Source organism: Nannobrachium achirus (assembly GCF_963921795.1).
Source record: "Nannobrachium achirus genome assembly, chromosome: 20".
Taxonomy (NCBI): Eukaryota; Metazoa; Chordata; class Actinopteri; order Myctophiformes; family Myctophidae; genus Nannobrachium; species Nannobrachium achirus.
Genome location: NC_137827.1, coordinates 22,832,529 through 22,858,039, shown reverse-complemented (window position 1 = coordinate 22,858,039; position 25,511 = coordinate 22,832,529). Strand labels below are relative to the sequence as shown.

The following is a 25,511-nucleotide window of genomic DNA, read 5'->3' as shown; positions in this document are numbered from 1 at the left end:
GATAAAAAGATATTCTAAGTTGTGGGTCTGAGAGGCCGTGACTCAAATGCAGAATAAATAATGGACCTTGATGTGAAATAGGTTGAAAACCACTAACCTAAATTGATTCGTTTTCTTATTTTCTTGCCGTGCCCCTTATCTCTCCTATCCCCCCCACGCAGGTGAGCTTGTGCACCCCAAATGAGAACACGCCCACGGAGAGTCTGGCGCGGCTGGTCAGTATGGTCTTCCAGTGGTTTCACTCCACTGCCTACATGATGGACGACGAGGTTGGCAGCCTGGTGGAGAAGCTCAAGCCTCAGTTCGTCACAAAGTGGTTGAAGACGGTGTGTGACGTGCGCTTCGATGTCATGGTCATGTGCCTCCTGCCCAAACCTGTGGAATTTGCCAGGGTAAGGGATTCAGAGCCTGAGGTTTTTGTACGTTGCCCCGTGCCAAGGTTTAGAAATGTATTCTCATTACCCCAAAACATTTGCAGAATGTTGCAGGATGCCTTTTATTTAAGCTATTATGTTTTTTACCAATGTAAGACCTGAATTATACTTATGGCATATGATGGTATCGCATGGTGCAAATAGACAACCTAAAGCTCACAACGCGTTGCAATGTGAGACGTTGTGAGCTTGTAGATCTGCTATGTTGTTGCTAGGTAGTTTTGTATGCAGCGTACAATGATCTATACCCCTAAATTAAGCACTACAGAAATTCTCAAAAAGCCTAGGCCTAAGTTAGGCCTAGGCTTTTTGAGAATGTCTATAATCTAAATAGGGACGGCACTGTTATTGTGTTTTTTAACGGTTCCCTTGTGACTGTGCTGGAGCTGAGCATGTCCATATATGCCTACCCTCAGGTGGGAGGTTACTGGGACAAATCATGCAGCACCGTGACCCAGCTAAAGGAGGGCTTGAACCGTATCCTATGTCTGATACCGTACAATGTCATCAGCCAGCCACTTTGGGAGTGTTTCATGCCTGAATGGCTGGAGGCCATCCGCACAGAGGTGCCGGACCAGCAGCTAAAAGAATTCCGTGAGGTGCTCAGGTACTGTAAATATACCACTCTTTAGCCTTTTTTTCTCCAAAGAGCACACAGTCATATTCACACATCGTCGGTAGAGACAGGCATCAGTGTCTTTCTCAAGGACACTCGGACATGTTGAGGAGGAACGTGGTTAGAATCGAGATCCTTTCAATTCCCAGAAAACCACTCCAGCACCTGAGCCACCGCTAGCCTGCCTCTGTTTTCATACTGTAGAACTGTATTGCTTTAACATAGTTTTTATGTCTATCAAATTAAAAGAAATGTAAAAATTGTGCATTGTGAGAAATGCATTTCAATGGGGAGGGGGCGGTTTCATGCCAGTAGAGGATTTCTGCAAAAAAACGCTCCATTCTCATTGAAATGCATTGGCAGAATGGGGATTCCACTCTCATGGGTACTTTGATGTGGCTTCAGCCTTAGAAGTAAAAGTCCAGAATTCAAAATGTACTTGAGTAAAAGTATGAAAGTGTTGGCATCAAAATGTCAAACGCTTTATGAGCTTGTAGATCGGCTATTTTTCAAATAGCCTAGGTATAAAATAGGGCTAAAGTGGTTAATAATGTGTTTTATAATATTATAATTTATATCTGCAAAGTAACTAGTAACTAAAGTTTTGCACTGGTCATGCCTATCCCTGATGAGAAATGTTAAGCATTATGTTTGTAAGGGTAAGGGATAATCAATCTATTTTTCTATTAGTGGTTAACACAAAATAATACACAATGTGGAGGCTGATTACCCTTTTCAGATAGCTGATTATGCTGTTTATACCATGGCCACTTACCAGTGATTCAAATTGTTTATTCATATCTTGGGCAATATGCTCTTTGATTATGGAAAATGTGTGTTATCTTTGTCAACCGTGGAATAGACGTTACCTTAATTACTCCAGCAAGTAGGCGAAAGCCATCGTGACGAAGTACCATTAGCTACAAGGATAGCTTGCAGCTCATGTTAGTTTAAATAACCGTTACAACATTTTACATGCATAATAATTAAGAACACAGCCATGCTGAAAATGAAGCAAACCTAATCAGAATGGAGTATTCTCTGTAGCACATGGTATAAAGAAGCATAATCTGATTCAAGAAGATTCAAGATTCAATGCTTAATTACCATTTCAATGATACATTGATTGGAATTAGATTTGGTGTTAGAGTGGGGGACAAAGCAATACAATACTGATACGCAACAGTATTTAAATGCGCTGCAACGGCTGCTGTCTCTCTTCTCTGTGCAGTAAGATGTTTGATATTGAGCTGTGCCCTCTGCCATTCTCCATGGAAGAGATGTTTGGCTTCATCAGCTGCAGATTCTCTGGCTACCCAGCGTCTGTGCAAGAGCAGGCTCTACTGTGGCTGCATGTGAGTGTGCACGCACGCACGCACGCACGCACGCACGCACGCACGCACGCACACACACATCCTGGTACTGTACCTCTAGTCTTATGAGAGCCTTTCGTTTGATTTCCAATGACTACATGAATTCACTAATCTCTGACCTTAACTACCAACCCTACCGGTACATGCCTAACATGAACCTTTATCTTAACCATAAACTCCTAACTCATCTTTTGATCATCTTGAGGAAATTCAGTTTTCACACAAAATTACACGTACACATGTGCATGCACACACGCACACAAACATTTGTCTGTGTCCAATTCATACCCTGTGGTTCCCTCTACGGTATGTGTGAATTGAACAGGTTGTCATTGAGTGTGTGAGAGACCCTGGCAGGATCCCTGCTGAATATGGATCTGGGTCACACACACCGAGGCTGATGAAGAAAGGAGGGATTTTGCGTTTTCACTCCATATGCACTCACAGCTTGCTGCCCTACATGGATGGGTTTCAACTTCAAGTCTTCCTTCAAATAACTCTGACCGTCTACCATCAAATAACTGGCCAAGACATATATAACAGTAGCTTTGTCCATCTTATTAGGGCAGGTCATGTTGTTTAGATTGATGAAAGTTGTTACTTGTTCCTACTTGTTCCCTTTGTGCTCTAATTAGTCGATCACTTACCCTAAGAGCACCATAAGAGCATCTTCTTTCTTATAAATTCAATGATAAAAAAAAAAACAATTATTGTAAATTGTTTAAATCAGATAAATAGTTTTTTTTACCCATAAAAGTTTCTTGTACAATATATGCATATCTATCTTCGAGTGCATTTTCTTTTCATGATAATATCTGTCCGTATATAAGCTGCATGTTGTATTTATTTGGGTGTTTCTGGTCTGGAACTAGGTGCTGTCAGAGTTGGACATTGTGGTGCCTCTACAGCTGTTGATTGGGATGTTCTCCGATGGCGTGAACTCTGTGAAGGAGCTGGCCAATCAGAGGAAGGCACGGGTCTCCGATCTGACTGGCAACAGTGGGGCTCGGAGGGTGAGATATGACAAAATGACTGCGGTCAAAGAGCACACTGTGCATCTCATTGTCAGCCTTTTAAGCTCTTCTCTAGAGATATGAACATTTTAGCTTTTAGCACTCGGTTCTTTTTTTGAGGGGGGGGCGGGGGGGGGGGGGGGGGGTTTCTTAACTGAATTACAGCAGAAAAAGCCAGTTCGGGCATGAACAGTAATCACACCAGGACATAAAAAATAATTGTCTATCGTTCTTTGCGTTGCCATGGAAACTGCCTATTTCTAAAAATAGTTCTGTTAATTGAACTTGCCTATCATACCGACTTATCAGTAAAAGTTAAAGCTGCACACTGCGTGGGTTTAGATCACAATTGTCAGCAATAAGAGTGTGGGAGTATGCAAGACGAGAACATGTGCAAAACATACTGTAGCCAGCGCACTTCACATCATATGATATGCGTTGTGCGTTCCGTAGGTGAGCGTTGTATCCGATCCGGGACACCGTGGGCAACACAACACCCTCAGCCCATACCCGAGTCCATTCCGGAGCCCGTTCCGCAGTCCCCTTCGCTGCAGCCCGTTCAAAAACCTGGGGCACGCCACCGGACACTGTGCCCTGGACCTGGACTGTGACGATGATGATATGAACCTGGGCTGCTTCATCCTCATGTTTGACCTCGTCCTCAAGCAGGTGACAAGAACACACCCACACGAGCACACCCACGCCCATGCACACATACGCACACACACACACACACACATACAAGAAAAGACATGTACTGTATATACCAGTAAGTCTCCCTAATCGGGAGATAAGCGACTGTCACGTCGCAAGGTCGCATACACAAACTTTAGAAGGCAATCGTAGCCAATCAGGAGGGAATATGGGAAATGGGAAAATCTGTAGGAGTAGTGTCCAAAGATGTGTTTTGCAAAAATCGGCCTAATGGTGGCGCTAGAAGAGGGCCATGTGAGAAATGAGGGGTGGAGGTTGTGGTTTGGCAGCCAAGGAATGTGTGTGCAAGTTTGGATAGGGACAACGGTGCCGGAGATAAGAGTAGGGCAAAAGTGTGACGTGACGTGACGTGACGTGACGTGACGTGACGTGACGTGACGTGACGTGACGTGACATAACGGACAGACTGACTGACTGACGCACTGACGGACAGCCCAGACAGTGTGCTCACTGCATTCTTAAATTGGTTCCAGTAAGCCATCCTTTGTCCTCTCTCCATTCATTCAGAGATAAATGACTCATAATGAGCAAAACACACAGGTGGGTGTGTAGAGATTTGTGTCGTGCTCCATTTTCCTTCCCTCTCTCTCTGTGTTTTCACGGTTGCTTGCACCCTCTCTCGCTGTCCCAGATGGAGCTCCAGGACGACGGTGTGATGCTGGGTCTAGACAGCAGTCTGGGGAAGGACATTGTGGGCATCATCAACAATGTCTTCCAGGCCCCGTGGGGGGGCTCGCACACCTGTCAGAAGGACGAGAAGGCCCTGGAGTGCAGCCTGTGTCAGTCCAGCATCCTGTGCTACCAGCTGGGCTGCGAGCTCCTGGAGAGGCTGACCCCCCGGGAGGAGATACGACTGGTGGTGAGCAGGGGTGTCACACCAAATTCTGGGCCCCGGGTACAAGGATTCACTCACATTTTGTGCTTTAACTATTGAAAAATAGCAGATATATACGGTACAAGCTCACAGCGCGGCACAAAACCGTGAAAATTTGTGCGGAGTCTGAATATTTCAAATCCTTCTATGGTTTTTTGAAAAAACTGTTTCCATGTCAGTGGTGCTCAAATATTTTCACGTGAACGACCCCCAAAATGATATGTATTTGGCCACGGACCCCCATCTCAAAATATTTAGTTCCAGGGACCCCCCAGAAGCAAAATCTGTTTGCTTAAAAAATACATATATTCAAAGAAAAATAGCAGATCTACAAGCATGTAGCGAGGCACTACCGGTAGGTGCCGCACTATGAGCTTGTATATCTGCTATTTTTCAATAGCTAAAGTATACAATAATTAAGGCCCCTTCACCTTGGGCCCTAGTAACTCAGTCCCACTTCCCCCCACCCCACTTGTGACGCCCCTGGTGGTGAGGCACACATCACATGCACCAAATCATCCTGCTCGACAATACAAAAGGGGCAGTGCATGGCAAACATGTCGGCTCCCTGGTCGGGGTGTTATGTAGTCAGTCCTCCAGTCCCCACAATTCCCGCAGCGCAACACGCCCTTCACAGTTTGGGTTTACGCCATTTTGTTGTTGTTGTTGTTGTTGTTGTTGTCAATTGTGATTTGTTAAGGACATTTGCACATGACCTGAATAGTGGATGATGTCAGTCCTTTGTGAACACAACACATTATTATGTGCAAAAGATCTACAGTACAAGCACATTTAGGCATTATTCTCCCACTCAGCTGGAGGTAAAATCTTACATTTCAGGTGAATTAGACTAAAAGCTGATTGCTAAACACGATACATGCAAATAGCTAAATGCCTAAACTGTAGCTACGACTGAACAGTAAATGACTGAACATTTGATGTCATCTGATGTCTTCTAGGAGCCCACTGACACTTTGGAGGAAACTCTGTTACCAGACCAGTCTATGACAACTGAGGAAGAAACAGAGGAAGGAGACCAAATAAGTGGCCCAAACACTGACAACCCCAGTAACAACTCTCCTGATAATCCATGTGTGTATACAGTATACAGTACATCATGTTACAGTATAGTATATAGCCCTTTCAATTTGGAAGAAGATGCTGTGTTACATCTAAATGTGTAACCCAATGGATTCTGTCACAATCCATCTTCTGAAATAAGAGCTTGCCGATTAGCATTGATGTGTATGAATAGAACCATTTCACTTCCCCCAAACTTAGGTAACACAACCCTTTTTTGTGTGATTTTGAGACCTGTATTGCCAATTTGGCATGCAATGAGATTGAATGTACTGAGAAAACAAACGTACTGTAATTCCTTGTTCCCCTTTCACAGAGCACAGGACAAACTGATAAAGATATTGACAATATTTTAACTTGTTTACATTTAGACCTGTTATACCCTACTACACGTTATACCTTTTGTACCAGGAACACGCCTATGTAATTCTTCAGATACTTTTGTTAGGAATAATCATTTATTTCAATACTATTGCGTTCAGTTTGGCGTTGTGACCCTGCTCTTGAGATACTACAAATGATCTCTGCAAGCATGACACAGAATATCTGCGCTCAAACCCCCCAGAAGCATAGGGTTAGGGTTAGGTACAGAGTTATTGCATAACATGAACCTTCTAAGGGCATACATTAATATACAGATTAACATACAATCTACAAAAACATAGTTCTCCTATATGGCAGTGAATGCTGGACCCTGAAGCCAACTCTGCAGAAGTCTCTAGACGGGTGCTACACCAGAATGTTACGTGTAGTGCTCAACATCAGCAAGAGTACACATGTCACCAACAAGAATCTGTATGCTGAAATATTAAGGGTGAGCGATAAAATAGCAGCCAGGAGAATGAGACTTGCAGGACACTGCCAAAGACACCAAGAGCTGCCAGCCAGTAAACTGGTGCTGTGGGAACCAACACATGGGCACCGGTCACGAGGACGTCCCACACTAACATCTGTGGATGTACTCAAGAATGACGCAGGAGCGCAATGCACCAATGAACTGGCTGGATGTATGGAGAACCGGGATGACTGGAAGCGACAATGGAAGGCTCGTCCGCGGACGACCTAGAGAGAGAACAAACATTTAAATATTGAGCCCTTCAAGCATAAGTTAAGAATAAGATACACAGATAACATAATTGTATATGTTGAATAACCTTTGGTTCAGAATGTCAGTTCTGTTTTGTCAATTTCAGTTCTTGGAAACATTTCTTTCCATGAGGGTGTTAATAATTGAGGCTTTACTCAAATGCAAAAAAGATTTAAACAAAAGCCTGATTTGTATTTCATTGTACGATTTTGTCACTGACTGGAAATAGAAGATTTGTAAGCTTGAGTGTACAGATCTGCTGCTTTCAGTGTGTGACAATTTCATACAGCAGATTACAACTTACTGTAGGCGGCCGTACACCGTACGGCCAACAAGTGCAGAAGTACTGAAGAGGTCTTGAAGAGTTTGCAGAATTCTTTCTCTCATACAGTACAAATGCCTTGTTCCTTTCAGCAATGAAGAATAACGCTGACAAGAAGTTCTCCTACCAGCAGCTACCAGTGTCTTTGAAGCTTATATACACCATTCTGCAGGTACTTCTTTGACCTATATAAAAAAATGGTTGGGGCTGACCTAGTCTCGCATGGCCAGACTGTTGACTCCCACGATTCTCAAATGCTTCCGGTCATACAGTCTGGAGCACGGAAGCCCTGTTGATGATTAAGCGGGAAAGCGGATGCCCCACCCCTCCCCCACTTCCGTTTTCCAGTCACGCAAATGTATCTTAATATAAATCAAAATCATCTAAGCATATATAGCTTGCTGCTTAGCAGAAAGGAAATTAAAAGAATAAATGTAATATTTTCGTGAACGGAGAATGAAGAACAGATGCCAGTTTCCTGCCTCAGATTTCACGAGGTGTAGTTACAGACCTTACTGTATATACGGTAGCATTCAGAGATTATGGAACAGTTGTCTGGCGATGCGATACAAGACCTGGTTCTCAATTTCTACAAGCTCAGAATCTGTGAGTTTGAAGTTACACAATCTCATTAGCTCACTAGCGTTATATATCTGAACTTGATTTGGCTCTTCTCGTTCTGCTGTTCAATTATGATCAGTAGCCACTCTGGAATAAAATCCTCAAGTAGAACCTGAAAAGCTGCAAAAAGAATTACTGTAAAATAGTATTATTGTCTTGAAATGTGTTGATTTCAATATGCTGTGTATCCTCTTGACGGCTTCAGGAAATGTCCAAGTTTGAGGAGCCTGATATCTTGTTCAACATGCTGAACTGCCTGAAGATCTTGTGTCTCCATGGGGAGTGTCTGTACCTTGCCCGTAAGGACCATCCACAGTTCCTCGCCTACGTCCAGGAAAAGATGCTCATCCCGAGGTCTGCAACAACTCTGAACTTCCAAGATATGAGAAAAAGTGACCTTGATGCTGTTGATGGAAACATCTTTTGACAATTGCATTTTTAATCCAATCGACTCCTCTTCTGCAATGTCATGTGGTGTGTGTGTGTGTGTGTGTGTGTGTGTGTGTGTGTGTGTGTGTGTGTGTGTGTGTGTGTGTGTGTGTGTGTGTGTGTGTGTGTGTGTGTGTTTGTGTTTTCCAGCCTGTGGTCCATGCTGAAGTCAGAGTTCTGCCAGCTGGCCTCCCTGGCAGTGCCCCAGCTCCTTCATGCCCTTTCTCTGTCCCATGGGGCGGACATATTCTGGAACCTTGTTGACATAAACTTCAACAGCAAGGACTGGAAGATTCGATTTGAAGCAGGTGAGAAAAATCGCCAGTTTACCCGTCAAACATTTAAACCACATCAATATCCTAGCGTCCCTATCCTGTCTTAATAATCTAACATTAGGCGGAAAGTAGCAGATCTGTTAAAGGAAGGGGCCAAGTTAAGACCCATGGGGGCCACTGGTCGTAGTTTTTAAGTGGTTTTCAATGTCTGTCAGCCGTCAAACAACGTCAGTCAGGTCTCTTAAAGGGACTGATATGAATGTTTTACCTAGTTCAGTAATTTGACAGATAAATTGTTATTTCTATCTATTTATTTTTACTGAGTTTATAGATTGTAGAATTTGAAAATACTGTATTGAATACCTTGTCACGTAATATGATTTAAATGTGATTCTGAATAAAGCATCTGCAGCCTATTCTCATGTGCCACCGTATGGGCTTTTATACAGGCCCGTACCACAAACAAGGCTCATCGCACATTGAAATCCTCCATATTAATGTATCTATGAAGATCTTTTTTCATTTTTGTATATTACAGTATACAGTATGTACAGTATGTACAGTATGTCGTACAGTCATTTTTGAAAACGTTTTTCTGATTTTTTTCTATGAAAGCCAAAGGTGTAATCTATCAAATATTTTTGGAATTTTGTTTCCAACTGCTACAGAGGCTGAGTAATAGGCTTTCCAGAAAGACAGTGGGTCATTTTCAAATCGGACTTAGGTCTTTAAGGCTTTATTCAAATCGGACTTAGGCCTAAATGGGTTAACACAAAGGGTTTTTTACTTTGTATGATGGCAATGACCCCACACCAATGGCATTATGATGTGGTTATTTGGTTTTATGACAGGCTATGTAAATGTGGCTGTGGTTACATGAATGAAACATTAGGGGAATACCCACAGTCTGCTTGTATAACCTCATCCGCACGCTCCTGCTTAACCACGTCTCCCCCTAGTGTTGTCATGGTTACCATGCGGCTCCAACAAATGGCAAAGGGGAATTGTGGGATTAATACATTTTCTCTCACCCTGTCCGTCATGAGCAGAATAGCTGCGTGACCTTGAGACAGCCAGAGGACACGGTATATGAATCCAGGCAAAGATGGGAGCGTGGGTTTAAAGCCAAGACAATTTGCTATTTAAAATCAATGAGTTGTGTATCATATATTTTCCAGAGCCTGCAGAGTAAATCTCAGCATGAATAGTGACACCGCATATAGTCAAACATTTGGCTTCATCTCCAAGGGAAAGTGTGCGTCATGAGAGATTTTGTTAGCAAGGGTCTGTAATTTGTGATGTATAATACTCCCCCATGTGAGCTATGTACAAATATAGGGACAATCAGTAATGTTAAAAGGACAGTTATGTTCCCATGCTCTTCTGTGAGTGACTGGCTATCTGGTGATAATGACCACACAATCTTGAGCCCCACTAGAACCACAATGACACCTAGTGGTCAATGTTGGCAATTAACAGTGGATTTTCGAGTTGAGTCATAATACAAAAGCAACCAACCAACAATGATGGAGATTATATGTTATAGTGTGGTTCTGTAGGAGGTGAGATGTTTAGAAATAGGTCTGTGTGTGTGTGTGTGTGTGTGTGTGTGTGCGTGCGTGCGTGCGTGCGTGCGTGCGTGCGTGCGTGCGTGTGTGCGTGCGTGTGTCTGTGGGTCCCTAACTGTTTGACTGGTCAGACTCAGTGCCAAATGTCTTGTGCATGCTGCCACTAGGCCAAAGAAGTCCCTCAGTATATTCCCCACTGTCCCCACCCCAATGTTATATACATATAAAATCTTATTTGATCATGGAAATCAATGGCAGGCAGATTGGGCTAAAGTGAGTCATACGTCATTGATCCATCATAGATGACTGATGTCCTAGACAGGCCACATAAAGTCCAGGATTATATGGAAGCCACGCCGTTATTAGATCCTGTTTTGTTGTTTAAATAGTTGTCACACAGCTTTCTGTGAATATCGGTGTTGAGATGATCAAATGTGTCCTGCATTGTTATCAGTGGAGAAGGTGGCAGTACTCTGTCGGTTCCTGGACATTGGTTCTGTGACCAAGAACCACCTGCTGAAGTATTCCCTGGCCCACGCCTTCTGCTGCTTCCTGGCATCTGTAGAAGATGTCAACCCAGCTGTCGCCACCCGGGCCAGACTACTGCTAGACACCATCAAAAGACCAGCACTGCAGGTGACCTATAAACAACACCTCGTCAAATCATTCATTCATCAAGCTTCATTATAAGAACACAACAATCCTATACATTGAGTGAGTGAGTGAGTGAGTGAGACAGACAACGGTTGCTTTGACAATGGGTACAACATCTTTTCTAGAACCGGATGGGGAATTCATTCCCAACTTTCCCATTGTTCCCGAGTAGGGTGATGACCTATCGCTTTTTAACCTATGAAAATATTTGGGCTTATTGGCACATTAAGTGTTCATTTCACAGCAAAGTGGGTGTAAAAGTGGACCACTTTCAGAATTAAAGATTGTACTGTGTGTTCTTTACTGGGGTGTCTGTGTGTATATCCAGGGCTTGTGCATCTGCCTGGACTTCCAGTTTGATACCGTGGTGAGGGATCGACCCATCATCCTCAGCAAGCTTTTGTTGCTGCACTCTCTGAAGAAGGAGGTCCCTGCTCTTAGCTGGGAGTTCTTTGTTAACCGATTTGAAACGCTATCTCTGGAGGCTCAGCTACACCTGGACTGCAACAAGGACTTCCCTTTCCCTACTAGTAGGTCCCTATACTGCATTCTCACAGCATGTTTATTTGACATACTTACCTGCAAACCCACTTAGAAAGATGTGGCATACATTGTTTGTGTGCTGTATAGTAGAATGTTGCTTCACATCCATGATAGCTGCACCTCAACAAGCTGTTCTTTTTGTCAGCCATCACAGCCGTACGCACCAACGTGGCCAACCTCAGCGACGCAGCTCTATGGAAGATACGACGTGCCCGGTTTGCCAGGAACCGCCAGAAGAGCGTGCGATCACTCCGTGACAGTGTGAAGGGTGCGCCAGTGTCCAAGAGGGCATTCTCACTCCCTGAGTCCCTGTGCAACCGGCTTCGTGAGTAGCAAAGACTGGCCAGTTGTCTGTCTGTCCATGTCTAACATCTTCAAACGTCAGTTGAGAAACATATTAACCCTATTTTGTTTATGTTATTATAGGTGAAATCTTAAAAAAGGATCTGTTATTATTCTCATTTCCCATTTAAATGTATAGGCTATTTAAAATAGGGATTTGTGACAAATCCCCCCCTTAAAGCTACATCATGTGATATGTGCTGCCTAGCAATAAACAAGGGTAATTATCATGCTGTCGTGCTTCAGAAATTGCCAGCTAGACAAGTCTTAGCAGAAGCTTAGTGTTGGACCAGAGTTTGGCAAAATGCTTTTGAAAGGAGGGAGAAAAACATGGACAGGCTGGTGCGTGCAGTGTGCACATTTGGTAGTTAGTGTTATTATCTGTGAATGATACAGCACATTATTTTCAGGCCATTTGACTATCAAACATGTGCAGCTTAAAACAAATACAAAGCCCCTATATACAGTACAGTATATACAGTCTGGTTCCATTTTCGTAATGTCTCTGCTCATTCATATTATGCATCTTTCTATGTTTCTATCCAGCAATGTTTGTTCCTCTGTCAGCGGGGTGTTTAGGGGTCTTCTGCAACAGCTAAAACCTGTGATCAATTGTACTGATTGGCTGGCGATTGTTAAAAAAAAAAAAAGAGTGTGGAAAACCATCTCTGTATGCAACCAAGTGCACCTTTTAGTGCTCGAGTATTGGTGCACTTGGTGCCAATACTCATTCAGCCGTCTACAACGAGTATAAAATAAAATAGAATACATTTCAAAATGAAGGTGTGGAGCAGATTTCCAATTTGGGGGGCGACCTGGAGCTCACCTGGTAGAGTGCATACCATTAAAGGAGTAGTTCGCCCTCAAAATGACTTTTTTTCTATAGATTAGTTCAATAATATTTTTTCACATTTTGTCACATTCCTAAGCCAATAATTGGATTACAATAAATGTACCCCCAGTGATTCCGGATGGGGACCCAAATGCATTGGGGGTAAAAAAATTAATAATAATCAAAAGTATCTTTTGAAATGATCTACAAACTTGTAGCTTGTATTTTCAAATGCATTAAGTGGTTAATGTATGTTTTGCAATAATAATCAAAATCTACAAAGTAACTAGTGACTAAAGTTCTCAAATAATTGTAATGAAGTAAAAGTACAGTATTTGCCTCAGAGAAGTAGTGGAGTAGAGATAAAAGTACTAAGTACTTGAGTAAATGTACTTAGTTACTTTTCAGTGTAAAGTGTCTGATCTTATTGGCTGGAACGGAGCATCGGCGCGTGTCTCACGGCTCACAGCTGACAACAAACCACATCCCACTGTCCTGCTTGAACATCTGGCTGTCCTGAGTGTCTGGGAGAAGGTATATGGTACTACTGATGATGGCTTCTCACATAATGCGGTTGTTAGGCAGCAGTGGATCGCTATTTTGTGACAAACAGTCACGAAAGCCTGACTATCTTGAGCCATGTGCATGGCATCCAGTGTGTGTTGTGTGACTTTTGTGAATAGGCGTGTGTGTGTGTGTGTGTGTGTGTGTGTGTGTGTGTGTGTGTGTGTGTGTGTGTGTGTGTGTGTGTGTGTGTGTGTGTGTGTGTGTGTGTGTGTGCGTGCGTGCGCGTGAATGTCCTGTGCTGCCTCCCCTGAGCACTTTCTAAATTGTGCTCTTCACATGTGGTTTTTAGCTCTAAGACTTACCAGACAAGAGCACTCGGCCCCGACACTTGGAGATATGATAGAGAAAGTCCTACCAGGTAAATAACAATCCCAAACTGAAATATATACACTATAATAATAATAATACATATCAATCGACATAATCACATTGGGAGATTTTTAAACCTAATATAATGGGCCACATGAAAATGATTACAGGGCAATGGTTGTTCTGCTTGTGACTTTCATTGTTGACCGTGTCATGTTTTCTGTTTACCCCATACACACATCCATGTTCATCATTTGATGTCAATGTAGAGCACATGTTGACAAATTGGCCCAATGTTGTTGTTCTCCCTTGACTTAAAGGCACATTCACATGAAGTCCATGAGGGGCCTCTGGCTTTTCCGCTGTCAAATCGTGTGCATGAGGGCTCTGAGAGGGCCTTTTATGCAACCTTTCTGTCCACATTACTGCAGATTTGGACTGAGGGAATTACCTACAGTTCATATAGTGAATTAGCTACAGTTCATAGTGAATTACCTACAGTTCATATAGTGAATTACAGTAGCTTCAGTTCATAGCGTTGTGATGTTAAGTACGTGGTTTCCAGGGGATCCTCTTAATGTCAATCAGGATGGGTAACTGCAGAGGACCCTGTTTCGGAATGGCGGTGTTTCGGAATGGCGGTCTGACACCATTTCATGTATTAGCAAATATTTTGTTCCAAAATAAACTATACTAAAACTAAACACAAATGAACATTAACGGAATAATAAGCATTTAAAGTGCTGACTATTGCAATTAAGAGTTAAAAAAAAGAAGTTTGGAAAGGATAACAAATGAATTGCCACCCCGTTTTTTCAATGCAAAATACCAACATGGCCGCCGTGTGAATATGGTCTATGCACGGGCTAACTATCGACTCTATAGTGAGCCCTTGCATCCTCTCACACTCAAGCACTTACCAGCACATCAATTAACTGTGTGAGGGTTCAGGGCTCAGTAAGGCCTTGGGGAGGACTTTGGCATTGGGCCAATGTATCCATCCTGTAGACAGGGCGTAGCTGAGAGGAGACGAGTTGACTCTCCCTGTCTCTGTGTGTCAATCCCTGCAAACCCTGCCCCCGCCCCCTCCCCGCAACTCCCTGCAACCCTTCCTTGTCTTCAGCACGCTTTCTCCCGCCCTTTAACCCTGACGCTTCAGCCCCTCTCCTAGGCCAGACGCCGTCTCACGACGACAACGACTCCTCGGTCATCAGGGACCTGCTGCCTGAGGACGCCGGCATCGACCACCAGACGGTCCACCAGCTCATCATGGTGCTGATGAAGTTCATGGCCAAAGACGACAGCAGCGCAGAGGCCGACATCGGCAGCGCCAAGGCCTTCAACACGGTGAAGCGCCATCTGTACGTACTGCTGGGCTACGACCAGCAGGAGGGCTGCTTCATGATCGCCCCACAGAAGATGCGCACGTCCACCTGCTTCAACGCCTTCATCGCCGGCATTGCACAAGTAACTCTATATATTTACGTTGACTCTGTATATTGCCCCTTATCTATTAAACCAGGCGTCTTCAACGTTTTCAGGCCAAGGACAATAAAGGATGATAAACTTGACCTTTCACTTTGTACTTTGTCTGCTATTTTTCCCCTCTACACTAAACATCTTTGCACAACGCCTCGCAGCGTGAGGCGTTGTGAGCTTGTAGATCTGCTATTTTTGGCTACAGTTCTCAGAATATGGACACTACGGTTCAAATTATTAATATAAAAAGGATTGGAAGATTTGGAGGACCCCCTGTAGTAACTCTGAGGACCCCATGTTGAAGACCCCTGTATTAAATATCAAACTGTTTGTGCATTCTGTGATTGTAGCTTGAGGTCTAACGGCAGGTTGTTATGATATAATTCTAATTGTACACACCCCTGCAAGCGCTGCAGTTTAATCTACTGTGATATCGTTTCCTGCAGGTGATGGACTACAACATTGGCCTGGGGAAGCAATTACTCCCCCTGGTGGTCCAGGTGTTGAAGTACTGCACGTGTCCCCAGTTGAGACATTATTTCCAGAATCCGCCCCGCTGCTCCCTGTGGGCCCTGCGGCCACACATCAGACAGATGTGGCTCAAAGCCCTGCTTGTTATTCTCTATAAGGTACTGCACTCTACACGGCACGCCACCATATGGCATAACACACACTGGGATTTCATTGCACAGGATAAATAAATAAAATCGTTATACCGTACATCGTCCGTATGAGTACGAGACTAACGTCATAGAAAGTACGCAGAGGTCGACCTCACCACAGCTGATCGAAAGTTTGCATCTTGCTAAATCCGGTGTATTTACATTGCTTCATGTAATGTTCATTAATATGCATTGTCCCGTCTAAATAAACAAATAAATGAAATGAAATGAATCACCACAGCTGATGTCACGTACAGAACCGCCCATACAAGGAGATATGCACGTGTGTCGAAAATCTCATTTCAGGAAAATCTTAGATTGCGTCATATAATAAGAACTGTATTCCAAAGATTTTGTCAGGTATGCGACTAAGTGTCGTTTATGATTTTGAGTTACATTTGATACGATACGATACGATAGACTTTATTGATCCCTCATGGGGAAATTCATAGTTCTCACAGAAGCTCAAACAGTAAGGGAAACACGATAACAACATACATACACAAAAACAGTATCAACACACGCTAAGCACATCACTAAAACGGCTAAAAAGCCATCGCTTCCCTAGAAAAAAACACTTAAAGATGCTACCAAAATTCATTGCCACATTCAGGCCAAACATCTGTGTTTGGATAGAACAATTGGCTTAAGGGGGGACCGGCTGGCGGGTGGACCTCTGATATCACACTAATGTCACCATGACTCAGTCAGCCATAAGGATTTCCCAATGCAGCTATGTCCAAATATGGAGTGTGTTGTCTAACCTCAATGTGTCATCATGGCATCAGGCGAGAACAAATCACTCAGCTCCATATATGGGGGCATGCCCAATGCCATATATGGACACATAGTGATGACATCAGGGATCTCCATATAGTATATGGGCATAAAAGGCACATGGATTGACAGATAAAGACTTCTCAATTTATGGGCATAAACTTCACTTGTAGTTGTGATGGCTGCAGGTCATTAAATGTGATTTTAAAATATGCATTCTACGTGTTCAAGTTAATTTTAAGCATTAACGCTACTAGCTACTACTGTACCTTTACTAGCTATTACCTAGTAAAGGTGTCTGCAGACTGAACAATATTGGCTGTCTAGACCAGTTCTTAACACTTTCAACCACACGCTCCAAACAAGTGCAATATTAGTTAAATAATGGATGAGGCAGAGTAGGAAAAGAGGACTAATTAAATATTTTTCTGACACCATTGGTGAAAGAATTGTAAAATCAAATCAAATGAGCACAGAGTCCTGTCTGTTTTGTCTGTTATAAAAGCTTGGCAACGGGGACTAATTAAATATTTTTTACTGACACCACTGGGGAAATTCACTAAATCTGGCCAAATGAGAGCAGAGTCCAGCCTCTGTTTTGGCTGTTATAAAAGCTTGGCGACTTTCTGTCTGGCTACTTGATGGATTGGACCATTGATTTGAATGAAGTCACCCAGTAAAATATGGAATGCCAACACAGCTACACAACAGGCTGTGACATAAGAGAGAAGCATACAGCATTTTTCACAGTTTCTGTGTTGGATTTCAGACTCTGAAAGGCAAAACAAGTAAATAGGACATTGCGGAGATCAGCTGATGAAATTGTTTTTCTTTAGAGGCTGGCATCTCCCTTAGGGATAGGGTATACACAGCTCAGTCACCCGGGTCAGAGTACAGCCGCTGCTCTTTTACTCAGGAAGGAATCAGTTAAGGTGGTTCGGCAGGTACGAATGCCTCCTGGTCCTGTCCTTTGGGAGAGATTTGGGTCTCTATTTTTGTCCATGCCTTACCCCTTATCCCTAAACTCTTTTGCCATTTTTGAATATTTCAAATAGCTGATCTACAAGCTCACAACGTGTCAATGTAGATCGGCTAGTTTAAGAATTTTAAAATGCTTTTCAAAATAGTAAAAATGGGCAAAAAGGTTTAGGGATAAGAGGTAAGGCATGAACGAAAATACAGCTGTTGATGGAAATAAATTGTAGTACAAAGCCAACTCAGGTCCAGTTTACAAAGTCTATAGGGTTTATGTGGTTAATTCAGTATACATTTCCTCACCCGCGATCGATAAAAATGACCAGTATAACAGTATAACGAGTGGTTCTGTTTCCTGCAGTATCCTTACAGAGATATGGACTGCATCAAAATAGTGCTCCACCTGATCCACATCACCATCAACACACTGAATGCCCAGTATCACAGCTGCCGGCCCCATGCCACCGCAGGGCCCCTCTACAGTGACAACTCCAACATGAGCCGCTACAGTGAGAAGGAAAAAGGTACTCTAGTCAACAGTAGCACCTTCACAGTATGCACAGCAAAAACAGTGTTAGTTCAACCACCATGTTTTTCCCTGAGAAGAATTTAAAATAATTCCAACAATCTCTTTTTTTCCCCCGAAACCACAACCAACCTGGTGGTGGGCAGGGACTTCATCACTGCACCACCCGAGCATACTAATTCCAAAAATCTCAATCATTAAAAAAGAAAGAAAACGTTTTAGTCTTCTAAAACTAATGGACCTGTAATGGCCCATTTCACTTTAACTAGCTCTCCAGATTTTGGTGTTTGAGGTAGTTTTGCAAACTTGCTGTTCTGCTGAACAGGCTTTAAAAGAAGAAAATACTAAGTTCTATTGACTGTGCATAATGGACTTCATGCATGCACAAGGTTAGCTGGCGGCCTCCTGACAATGATAATTGGGCTCATCCAGACACTTTCCATGCACTTCCAGTATTTTCATCCTTCCTTCAGTGATTTGATAACAATGTCAACTGCTTTGCACGATAGGACAGCTCTGAAGCAAATTGTCTCGTCAAACTAGGAGACAGCAAGCTTCGTGTGCCTGCTGTATTACTGGAACAGTGCTAAAATGTATGCAATTCTTTTGTGAACAGGACAGCTGTATTTAGGTTTGTACTACAGTATATGATAATTATTCAATATAATAGCCATCTCCTTCTACTTAAAGCGCTTTATTTTTGAAGGATTTTGGTGAGCATTATTATTATATCTATTATTATATACTGTGGAAATGTAAGAAAGTGAAGGATAGAATCAACATACTTTCCATTCTTTTCCCCCTTCTTAGAGGAAGATAGTGTATTTGATGAGTCAGATATCCACGACACACCAACGGGAGCTGCTAACAAGGAGTCACAGACCTTCTTTGCCCGCCTCAAGAGGATTGGAGGCAGCAAGTCTGTGAAGTACCAGCCAGTAGAGCTGAATGCCCAGAAAAGTAAGCAGCCTGACCTTAAAGGTTCAATTCTCCAGTGTAGTTTACATTACAGTGATTTGAATCTCATTCAAATGTCTGTCTCCATGCCATGTTTTCTTTTTCTTTAGATTGCAGGAGGCTTGCGTTGCTTTGTCTCAAATGAAATCTCCTCTTATATATCTTTATGCTTGTGTGTTTTGTTTTTGAATCAGGTGAGATAGAGCTATCAGAATATCGTGAGGCCAGTGTCCTTCAGGACAACGTGTCCCAGTGTTTGTGGGATAAGAGCTCTAGATCCAAGCGGCTACAAGCCATGCACAAGCAGAAGTCTCTGGACATATCCAGGGATGACTCCATCCTGTACAACCTGGATGAACACCGACGTAAATCCTGCATTGACCGGTGTGACCTGCAGCACGCCCCCACGGTTCTCCCCCCATCTTCTTCCACGTCCCACAGCAGGCATCATGGGAAGGGCTCTTCCGATGGCTCTTCCGGGCAGGCTGAGGGCAACGGTGCCCCGGACCGCCGTGGCTCCCGAGGTGGCCAGTCCGACTGCTCCAAGCGGGTCATCCCAGAGGTGCGTCTCAGCTGCATGGAGACCTTTGACGACAAGGCGGACCGGAGCTCACAAGAGGGGTCAGCTCAAGACAAGGAAGACCCGGACCTCATTGACCTGTCCTCGGACTGCACCTCCATCCCAGAGAAACACTCCATCCTCTCCATGTCTGACAGTGACTCCCTGGTGTTTGAGACCCTGCCTCCTCTGAGGATTGTGGAGAGCGACGAGGAGTTTGACCTTAATACCATCATGGCCACCAGGCCCAATGGCAGCGCCAAAACCCCTGCCTCCCCGGCCAGTAGCAGTACCTTGCGGATGTCCCCTGTTGTGCAGGTGAGTGTGGAGGATTGCTCCAAGAGAGGCCCGGAACCCCCAGTGGGAGAGGTGCACACCACGGACAAAAGGCAACAGCGAGTGACTCCTAGCACTTCTCTGGAGCTCCCCGACCGCCTGGATTACGTCTCCCACGACAGCCCTATGACCCTGAAACAGAAGAGAGACCTGCTGAAAAAGACACCGCACGTCCCCGACTCGTCTCTAGATGACGCTTCCATGACCCCCGAGGAGGTTAAGGCAGGAACACTGCTCGGGACGAGTCCTGTCGATAGGACGATCTTCTTGGACATCCCTGAGGACACGTCCTCGCCAGAAAAGGGCGATATCGATGATGACGAGGAAGACGGCGACGACGAAGATGACTATGACATTGGCGACGAAGACGACAGCGACCCCAAACCAGACAATGACGACGAGGCCGAATTTAAAATCCAGATTGTTCCCCGACAGCGCAAACAGAGAAAGATAGCCGTAAGCGCCATCCAAAGGGAATACCTGGACATCTCTTTCAACACCCTGGACAAGTTGTGCGAGCAGCCCACAGAAACTGGTAAGAAGGATGACAGACAGACTAAACGTTGGCCCGAGGCCAGTTGATCAGACCATGCTGCCTCCTGCTGCTCAGCATTATAGAGTTTTACTGATCCTACCTTCCTACCGCCATATTGTCTATATTGTATCATCCATATTTGTGTTTCCCATGGACTTGTAACATTTGAGGGGGCTCAAGAAGCAGCCCTATCTAAAATGTAGGTATAGCATCATTCTATCATAACATAATACTGATAGGACTTCAACCACATAGTGGGTCCACAACTTAAAATAATAAATCATTACATTTACCATTCAAATGAAAACATTATGCTGTCCATAATATACAAGCTAACTCACATCTTTACTAAACTTCCCACCTTGACCGTACCTGTGTCCCGTGGCGTGCTTTCTCAGACATATTTAATTGAACCTAATATCCAAAAGATTACCGGTAAATAGGAAGTCATACATGAATTTTACAGCAGATATTAATTGTTGTGTTGATAATAATTAGAGCTATGCTTAAGACGGTAAGGGGGTAAAGGGAGCCAGACAAATGTATATGAGATCACAGTAAACTATGAGGTCTGAGTTGAGTTGAGATACACTAAACTTTAAATAATTAAACATTAAATAATCCCCTAACAAGATATAACTATTGCATCTTTTGCTTACAGTACATACTGTAGTTTATCACTGGCATAAGATGGCATATTCCTCTGCCCATCAACCACCCATATTTTGCCTCCAGATCATATGGTTCTGTCTACTTTGGAAAAGCCAAGAGAATCTGCCTCAGCCCCCACGCTTGAAGCTGCTATACCAGAGACAAGCCAACGTTCTTCAGTATCAAGTAGGATCCAAATACCTCACTGTGTGAATATACTCCAACATCGTTTGAGCACATCTACCTTTCATCAAAGGCATTATTTGGTTCAGCAGTTTTCAAACATCCATCAGTAATGGATTTTTGGGGGGTAAAATGGATTTTATTACCCCATTAAGTAGTGAGTTATGGAGTGAGTAGCATAGAACTGCATTCATTTAAGTTATTAGACATAAATATATGAGAAAAGGTTACTAGGAACTGAAAAAAATTAAAAATTAAAATGGAAATAAACATTTATCAAAAAAAGTAATACATTTAAACTTACATTATTGTTAAAAAAATAGTTTTGAGTTGAATACTCAAGATTCTCTTTATGATGTAGAAGTCTTTGGTGTTTTCTTCCCTACCTAAGCCACAGACTCTTAAAGACAGGGCAACAGATCATTTTGACATTCAATTAATGTGTAAAAAGAAAAAAATAGTACCTTTGTTTAACTTTTTCATTCTAATTAGCAATAAATATGATATACATTTTGGAAATATGTTTTTATTCATACTAGTCCTGTGGCCGGGGGTGTGCGATGAGGGATTGAATGTAGGAGTCTCAGAAGTAAGGTTGGAGAACCCAGACCGGTGCCCGTTGGGCAGAATAGTCACCATCCATGTCCAGTTGTGCAATACCCGTTGTATCCGTCTGGCTGGCTGGCACTCTTGTATGCCTATATATATGGTGGTCACGGGGCACTTTAGTGATGTCAGTCAGTGATGTCAGTTGGGCTTTCTTGATGTCAGTTGGGCATTGTTACCATCTGTGATGTCAGCATGCAGACAGATGGTCAGATGGCGGATGGCGGACAGACATTCGGTAAATTAATATTTAGATGTACCGGTATATGTAGTTTTGACACACAGCAAAGGTCGCCAGGAACTGGATTTGAACCTGTGACACGTTGTCAGGCTGGCATCGCAGTCTCGGGTGCCCGGGACCACCACAATGGCGTGCCGGGCCGGAAATATGTGTTTAAACAGCTACATCTCCCCTCCCCCTATAATAATAAACCCACAGTTGTATAAACAAATACAAGTATATATACATTTACATTTATACACATTTATATGCCAATATTACACCAAGTACAGTCAATACAGTAAATGAAACTAGCAAAGTCCTCTGCTTGTGATGTCATGATTGTGCAATTCCATTCTGCTAACTGTACAGTCACCTTTTAAGAACTTCTCATTTTAAGTTATTTCTATATAATATTTTTTTACAACAGCTAAGATGAAATATAATAATAATAACAATAATAATAATAATAATAAACTTGTTAATAAATAATAAAATAATAATAAAATGTTGTGTGCTTAACAACTTCAAATCAAACAGTGAATCAGTAATCATAAACAGTTATTTACAGCAACAAATAAACAACACACAACAACAGTATCAGTGAGATGCACCAATAAATATCAGAAGCTGTCCCTTATCTGTTGCCCTACCTTTGAGGTTTTGCTGCACTGCTGACAAAATGGACTTGGACAGCCCGTCAGGCCTGATGGGTTTTCTCTTTGTTTGACCTTTAGCTCAGTACCGTCAGGCGAAGCGAGGCTCTCTGGGAGCTCTGACCATGAGCCAGCTAATGAAGAGACAACTGGAGCACCAATCCAGTGCCCCACATAACATCAATACCTGGGACACAGGTCAGTCACTTACTGCAGAAGCTGCCCCCCCAAAAAAATCGTCGTTGGAAACCTTGCATGGCCAAAACTGTTAGTTTTGCATTTATCATTTTAAAAACGAGTTAGAATCTCACGATGCGAGGCGTTGTGTGCACTGCTTGTAGACCTGCTATTTTCACTACTTTTGTGCAATGCTTTTGTATGATGAATTTGAAACTTGGAGATACAAGGTTTCTGCCTGACAGTGACAAAATCTAATTTTCATTACCTATCCACTCTCTCCCCCCACAGGCCCAACCAAGACCAGTCTCCTGTCTGCCCCGAGCACAGTCAGCATGTTCGTGCCCGCCCCGGAGGAGTTCATTGATGAACAGCCTACCACCATGAGTGACAAGTAAACCGCTTGATCAGCCTCAATCTCAGTTCAAGACTGTTGTGTTAATGCTGACAGATGCCACTCAAATGGCCAGGATGTGATTCTTTGCATGTGGCGTTCCAGGTGTCGTGACTGCGGAGCCGTGCTGGAGGAGTATGATGAGGATACCCTGGGTCTGGCGGTGGTGGTTCTCTCCATGTTCATCCACCTCAGTCCTGAACTGGCCGCTCCGCTCCTCCTCGACATCATACAGTCTGTGGGCAGGTACCACTACAGCACAACCACACACCAGTACTCAGCGGTGAAATGAGGTTTCATAACCCGCTGTCGTACCTCATATACAGTATAATTCAACCCTCGAGTCGAGTTGTCTAATCCAGGGCTTTATTTCTTTTTAGGTTGGCGTCTAGTGCCAATTTCTCCGGACAAGCTGAGAGGTATGAGTCATTAAAGCCGTTAGAGAGCAGTACGCCCATGGAAAAAAATGGAAAAAAAGAAACGCATTAGCAGATGAGCGGGATGTTTAATGTGACTCCCAGGGTAACTTAGCCATTTGTTCGATTTTCAGCATGCTGATCCCAGGCAACGCTGCAGGCGTGGCCAAGCAGTTCCTCCGCTGCGTGTTCCACCAGCTGGCTCCCAATGGCATCCTGCCCCAGCTCTTCCAGAGTAACATCAAAGGTCTGCTCCTTCCATCCGCAGAGGGCTATTAATTATGGCAGAAGCCCACCCGGACATGCTGTGACCTTAAATCTCTCCCTTTCTCTCTCTCCCTCTCACTCTTCCAGATGGAAGTTTTCTGAGAACGCTTGCATCTTCCCTAATAGACTTCAATGAACTAAGTTCTGTCGCTGCTCTCAACATGCTGCTTGAGGTGAAATTTCATGTTTCTTTTTTCCCCCCCAAGACAATGTGAGGCATGGTGTAACCAGCAGGGGGAGCTGGTGTCAAAATAGAAGCCTCCATAGCTCAGCTTCATGGACCTCCTGATAAATGTGTTCAAAATAAAATAAAAAAGTGTTAGATAATTTCAAGACATTTTGCCTCCATCTTGGTTTGCTGACCGTAAAACCCTGACCTGATAGCGTAGACGTGTAGATGAAACGCCACTGGAGCATGCATCTATCAGATCAGTCGCTGCTGCCTTTCAGTGTGCTAAACCGGGGCCATCAGCAACATGGGCACTCTGATTGATTAGCAGTGCATTATCAATCAGATCAGATCAATCAGCGCATGCTAATGTAAATCTCTATGGACGTACAGGAGTTCATTATATAACCCTGTTATGTGTTATCGTTTATCCCTCTGTGCCCTCCAGGGTCTGAACAACAAGAAGAGTCTGCCAGCAGGGGGCACTATACTGCACTGCCTTGATAACATCGCCACCTTCATGGAGGCTCTCCCCATGGACTCACCCAGCAACCTGTGGCCCACCATTTGTAACCAGTTCCAGACCTTTCTCACCAAGTTGCCCTCTGTGCTCCCTCTGAAGGTAGTCATTTACTGTACAGCAGTGGTCTGCGGACCCCCAAGGTGTCCTTGAGGGGCAGGGACGAGCAGAGAATGTTAGAGAGGCAGGGGCTGAAATTTCTAAAAGGGCCTTTTGGTGAAAACATCGAAGATAGCTGACCTCCAAGCTCACAAGACACGTTGTGAGCTTGGAGGTCGGCTATTTTCGGTGCTTGATACCACACTGAACTAAGCATAATCAAGTAAATATTGGAGATGTGGCGTAACGGCATGTATTTCTACACAGAGAGGGCAGTTCTTTTAACATAAGAAGCTGCATTCAAGTTTAGGAGAGTTTGGAAAAGGCAATTCTCTTGAATGCTGCCTTCAGGTATGGCATGGAAAGAGAGCATTTGAATTTCTTCCACCATAGTGAAGAACTGCATTCATGGTCTGGAGAGGGCACTTTTTACAAGACGGATAAAAGGGCAGGGGCTTGAGCCCCCTTTGATGTCATTGTGTGCACATGGCTGTTAAGGGGGTTCCAGCACGTTCACCAGCAAAATAAGGAACCGTTTAATAAGAAACACTTTAACCCTATTTTATACATATTGTCTATTTCCGTAACAATTATAAAAAATGTGGAATACATTTTTCTTTTTACATTTTAACAACACAAATCTTTTGTTATGGATGGGGTCCTACTGGAACAAACCTTTTTTCCAATATCAATT

General features: G+C 43.5%; 2 protein-coding genes across 2 annotated transcripts in view; both read left to right on the top strand.

The window, feature by feature from the left end:
- LOC308305564 (transmembrane protein 179-like) overlaps positions 1-25,511 on the top strand; it is a gene marked incomplete at its 3' end in the record, with an annotated part of 467,552 nt that overhangs the window by 269,543 nt on the left and 172,498 nt on the right. The window lies entirely within an intron of this gene.
- Positions 1-25,511, top strand: part of unc79 (unc-79 homolog, NALCN channel complex subunit) — a gene marked incomplete at both ends in the record, with an annotated part of 51,183 nt that overhangs the window by 16,689 nt on the left and 8,983 nt on the right. Inside the window, 27 exons of the mRNA XM_080749949.1 lie at positions 162-392; positions 851-1,041; positions 2,282-2,405; positions 3,296-3,436; positions 3,890-4,105; positions 4,782-5,009; positions 5,984-6,116; positions 7,606-7,685; positions 8,340-8,488; positions 8,714-8,871; positions 10,861-11,042; positions 11,389-11,590; positions 11,749-11,928; positions 13,634-13,702; positions 14,825-15,120; positions 15,579-15,761; positions 17,908-18,070; positions 18,883-19,032; positions 19,224-20,459; positions 21,195-21,296; positions 22,857-22,973; positions 23,244-23,346; positions 23,452-23,592; positions 23,727-23,765; positions 23,897-24,009; positions 24,117-24,202; positions 24,647-24,820. Of these exons, the coding sequence (XP_080606075.1) occupies positions 162-392; positions 851-1,041; positions 2,282-2,405; positions 3,296-3,436; positions 3,890-4,105; positions 4,782-5,009; positions 5,984-6,116; positions 7,606-7,685; positions 8,340-8,488; positions 8,714-8,871; positions 10,861-11,042; positions 11,389-11,590; positions 11,749-11,928; positions 13,634-13,702; positions 14,825-15,120; positions 15,579-15,761; positions 17,908-18,070; positions 18,883-19,032; positions 19,224-20,459; positions 21,195-21,296; positions 22,857-22,973; positions 23,244-23,346; positions 23,452-23,592; positions 23,727-23,765; positions 23,897-24,009; positions 24,117-24,202; positions 24,647-24,820 (5,187 nt within the window). The remainder of the gene's footprint in view (positions 1-161; positions 393-850; positions 1,042-2,281; positions 2,406-3,295; positions 3,437-3,889; positions 4,106-4,781; positions 5,010-5,983; positions 6,117-7,605; positions 7,686-8,339; positions 8,489-8,713; positions 8,872-10,860; positions 11,043-11,388; positions 11,591-11,748; positions 11,929-13,633; positions 13,703-14,824; positions 15,121-15,578; positions 15,762-17,907; positions 18,071-18,882; positions 19,033-19,223; positions 20,460-21,194; positions 21,297-22,856; positions 22,974-23,243; positions 23,347-23,451; positions 23,593-23,726; positions 23,766-23,896; positions 24,010-24,116; positions 24,203-24,646; positions 24,821-25,511) is intronic.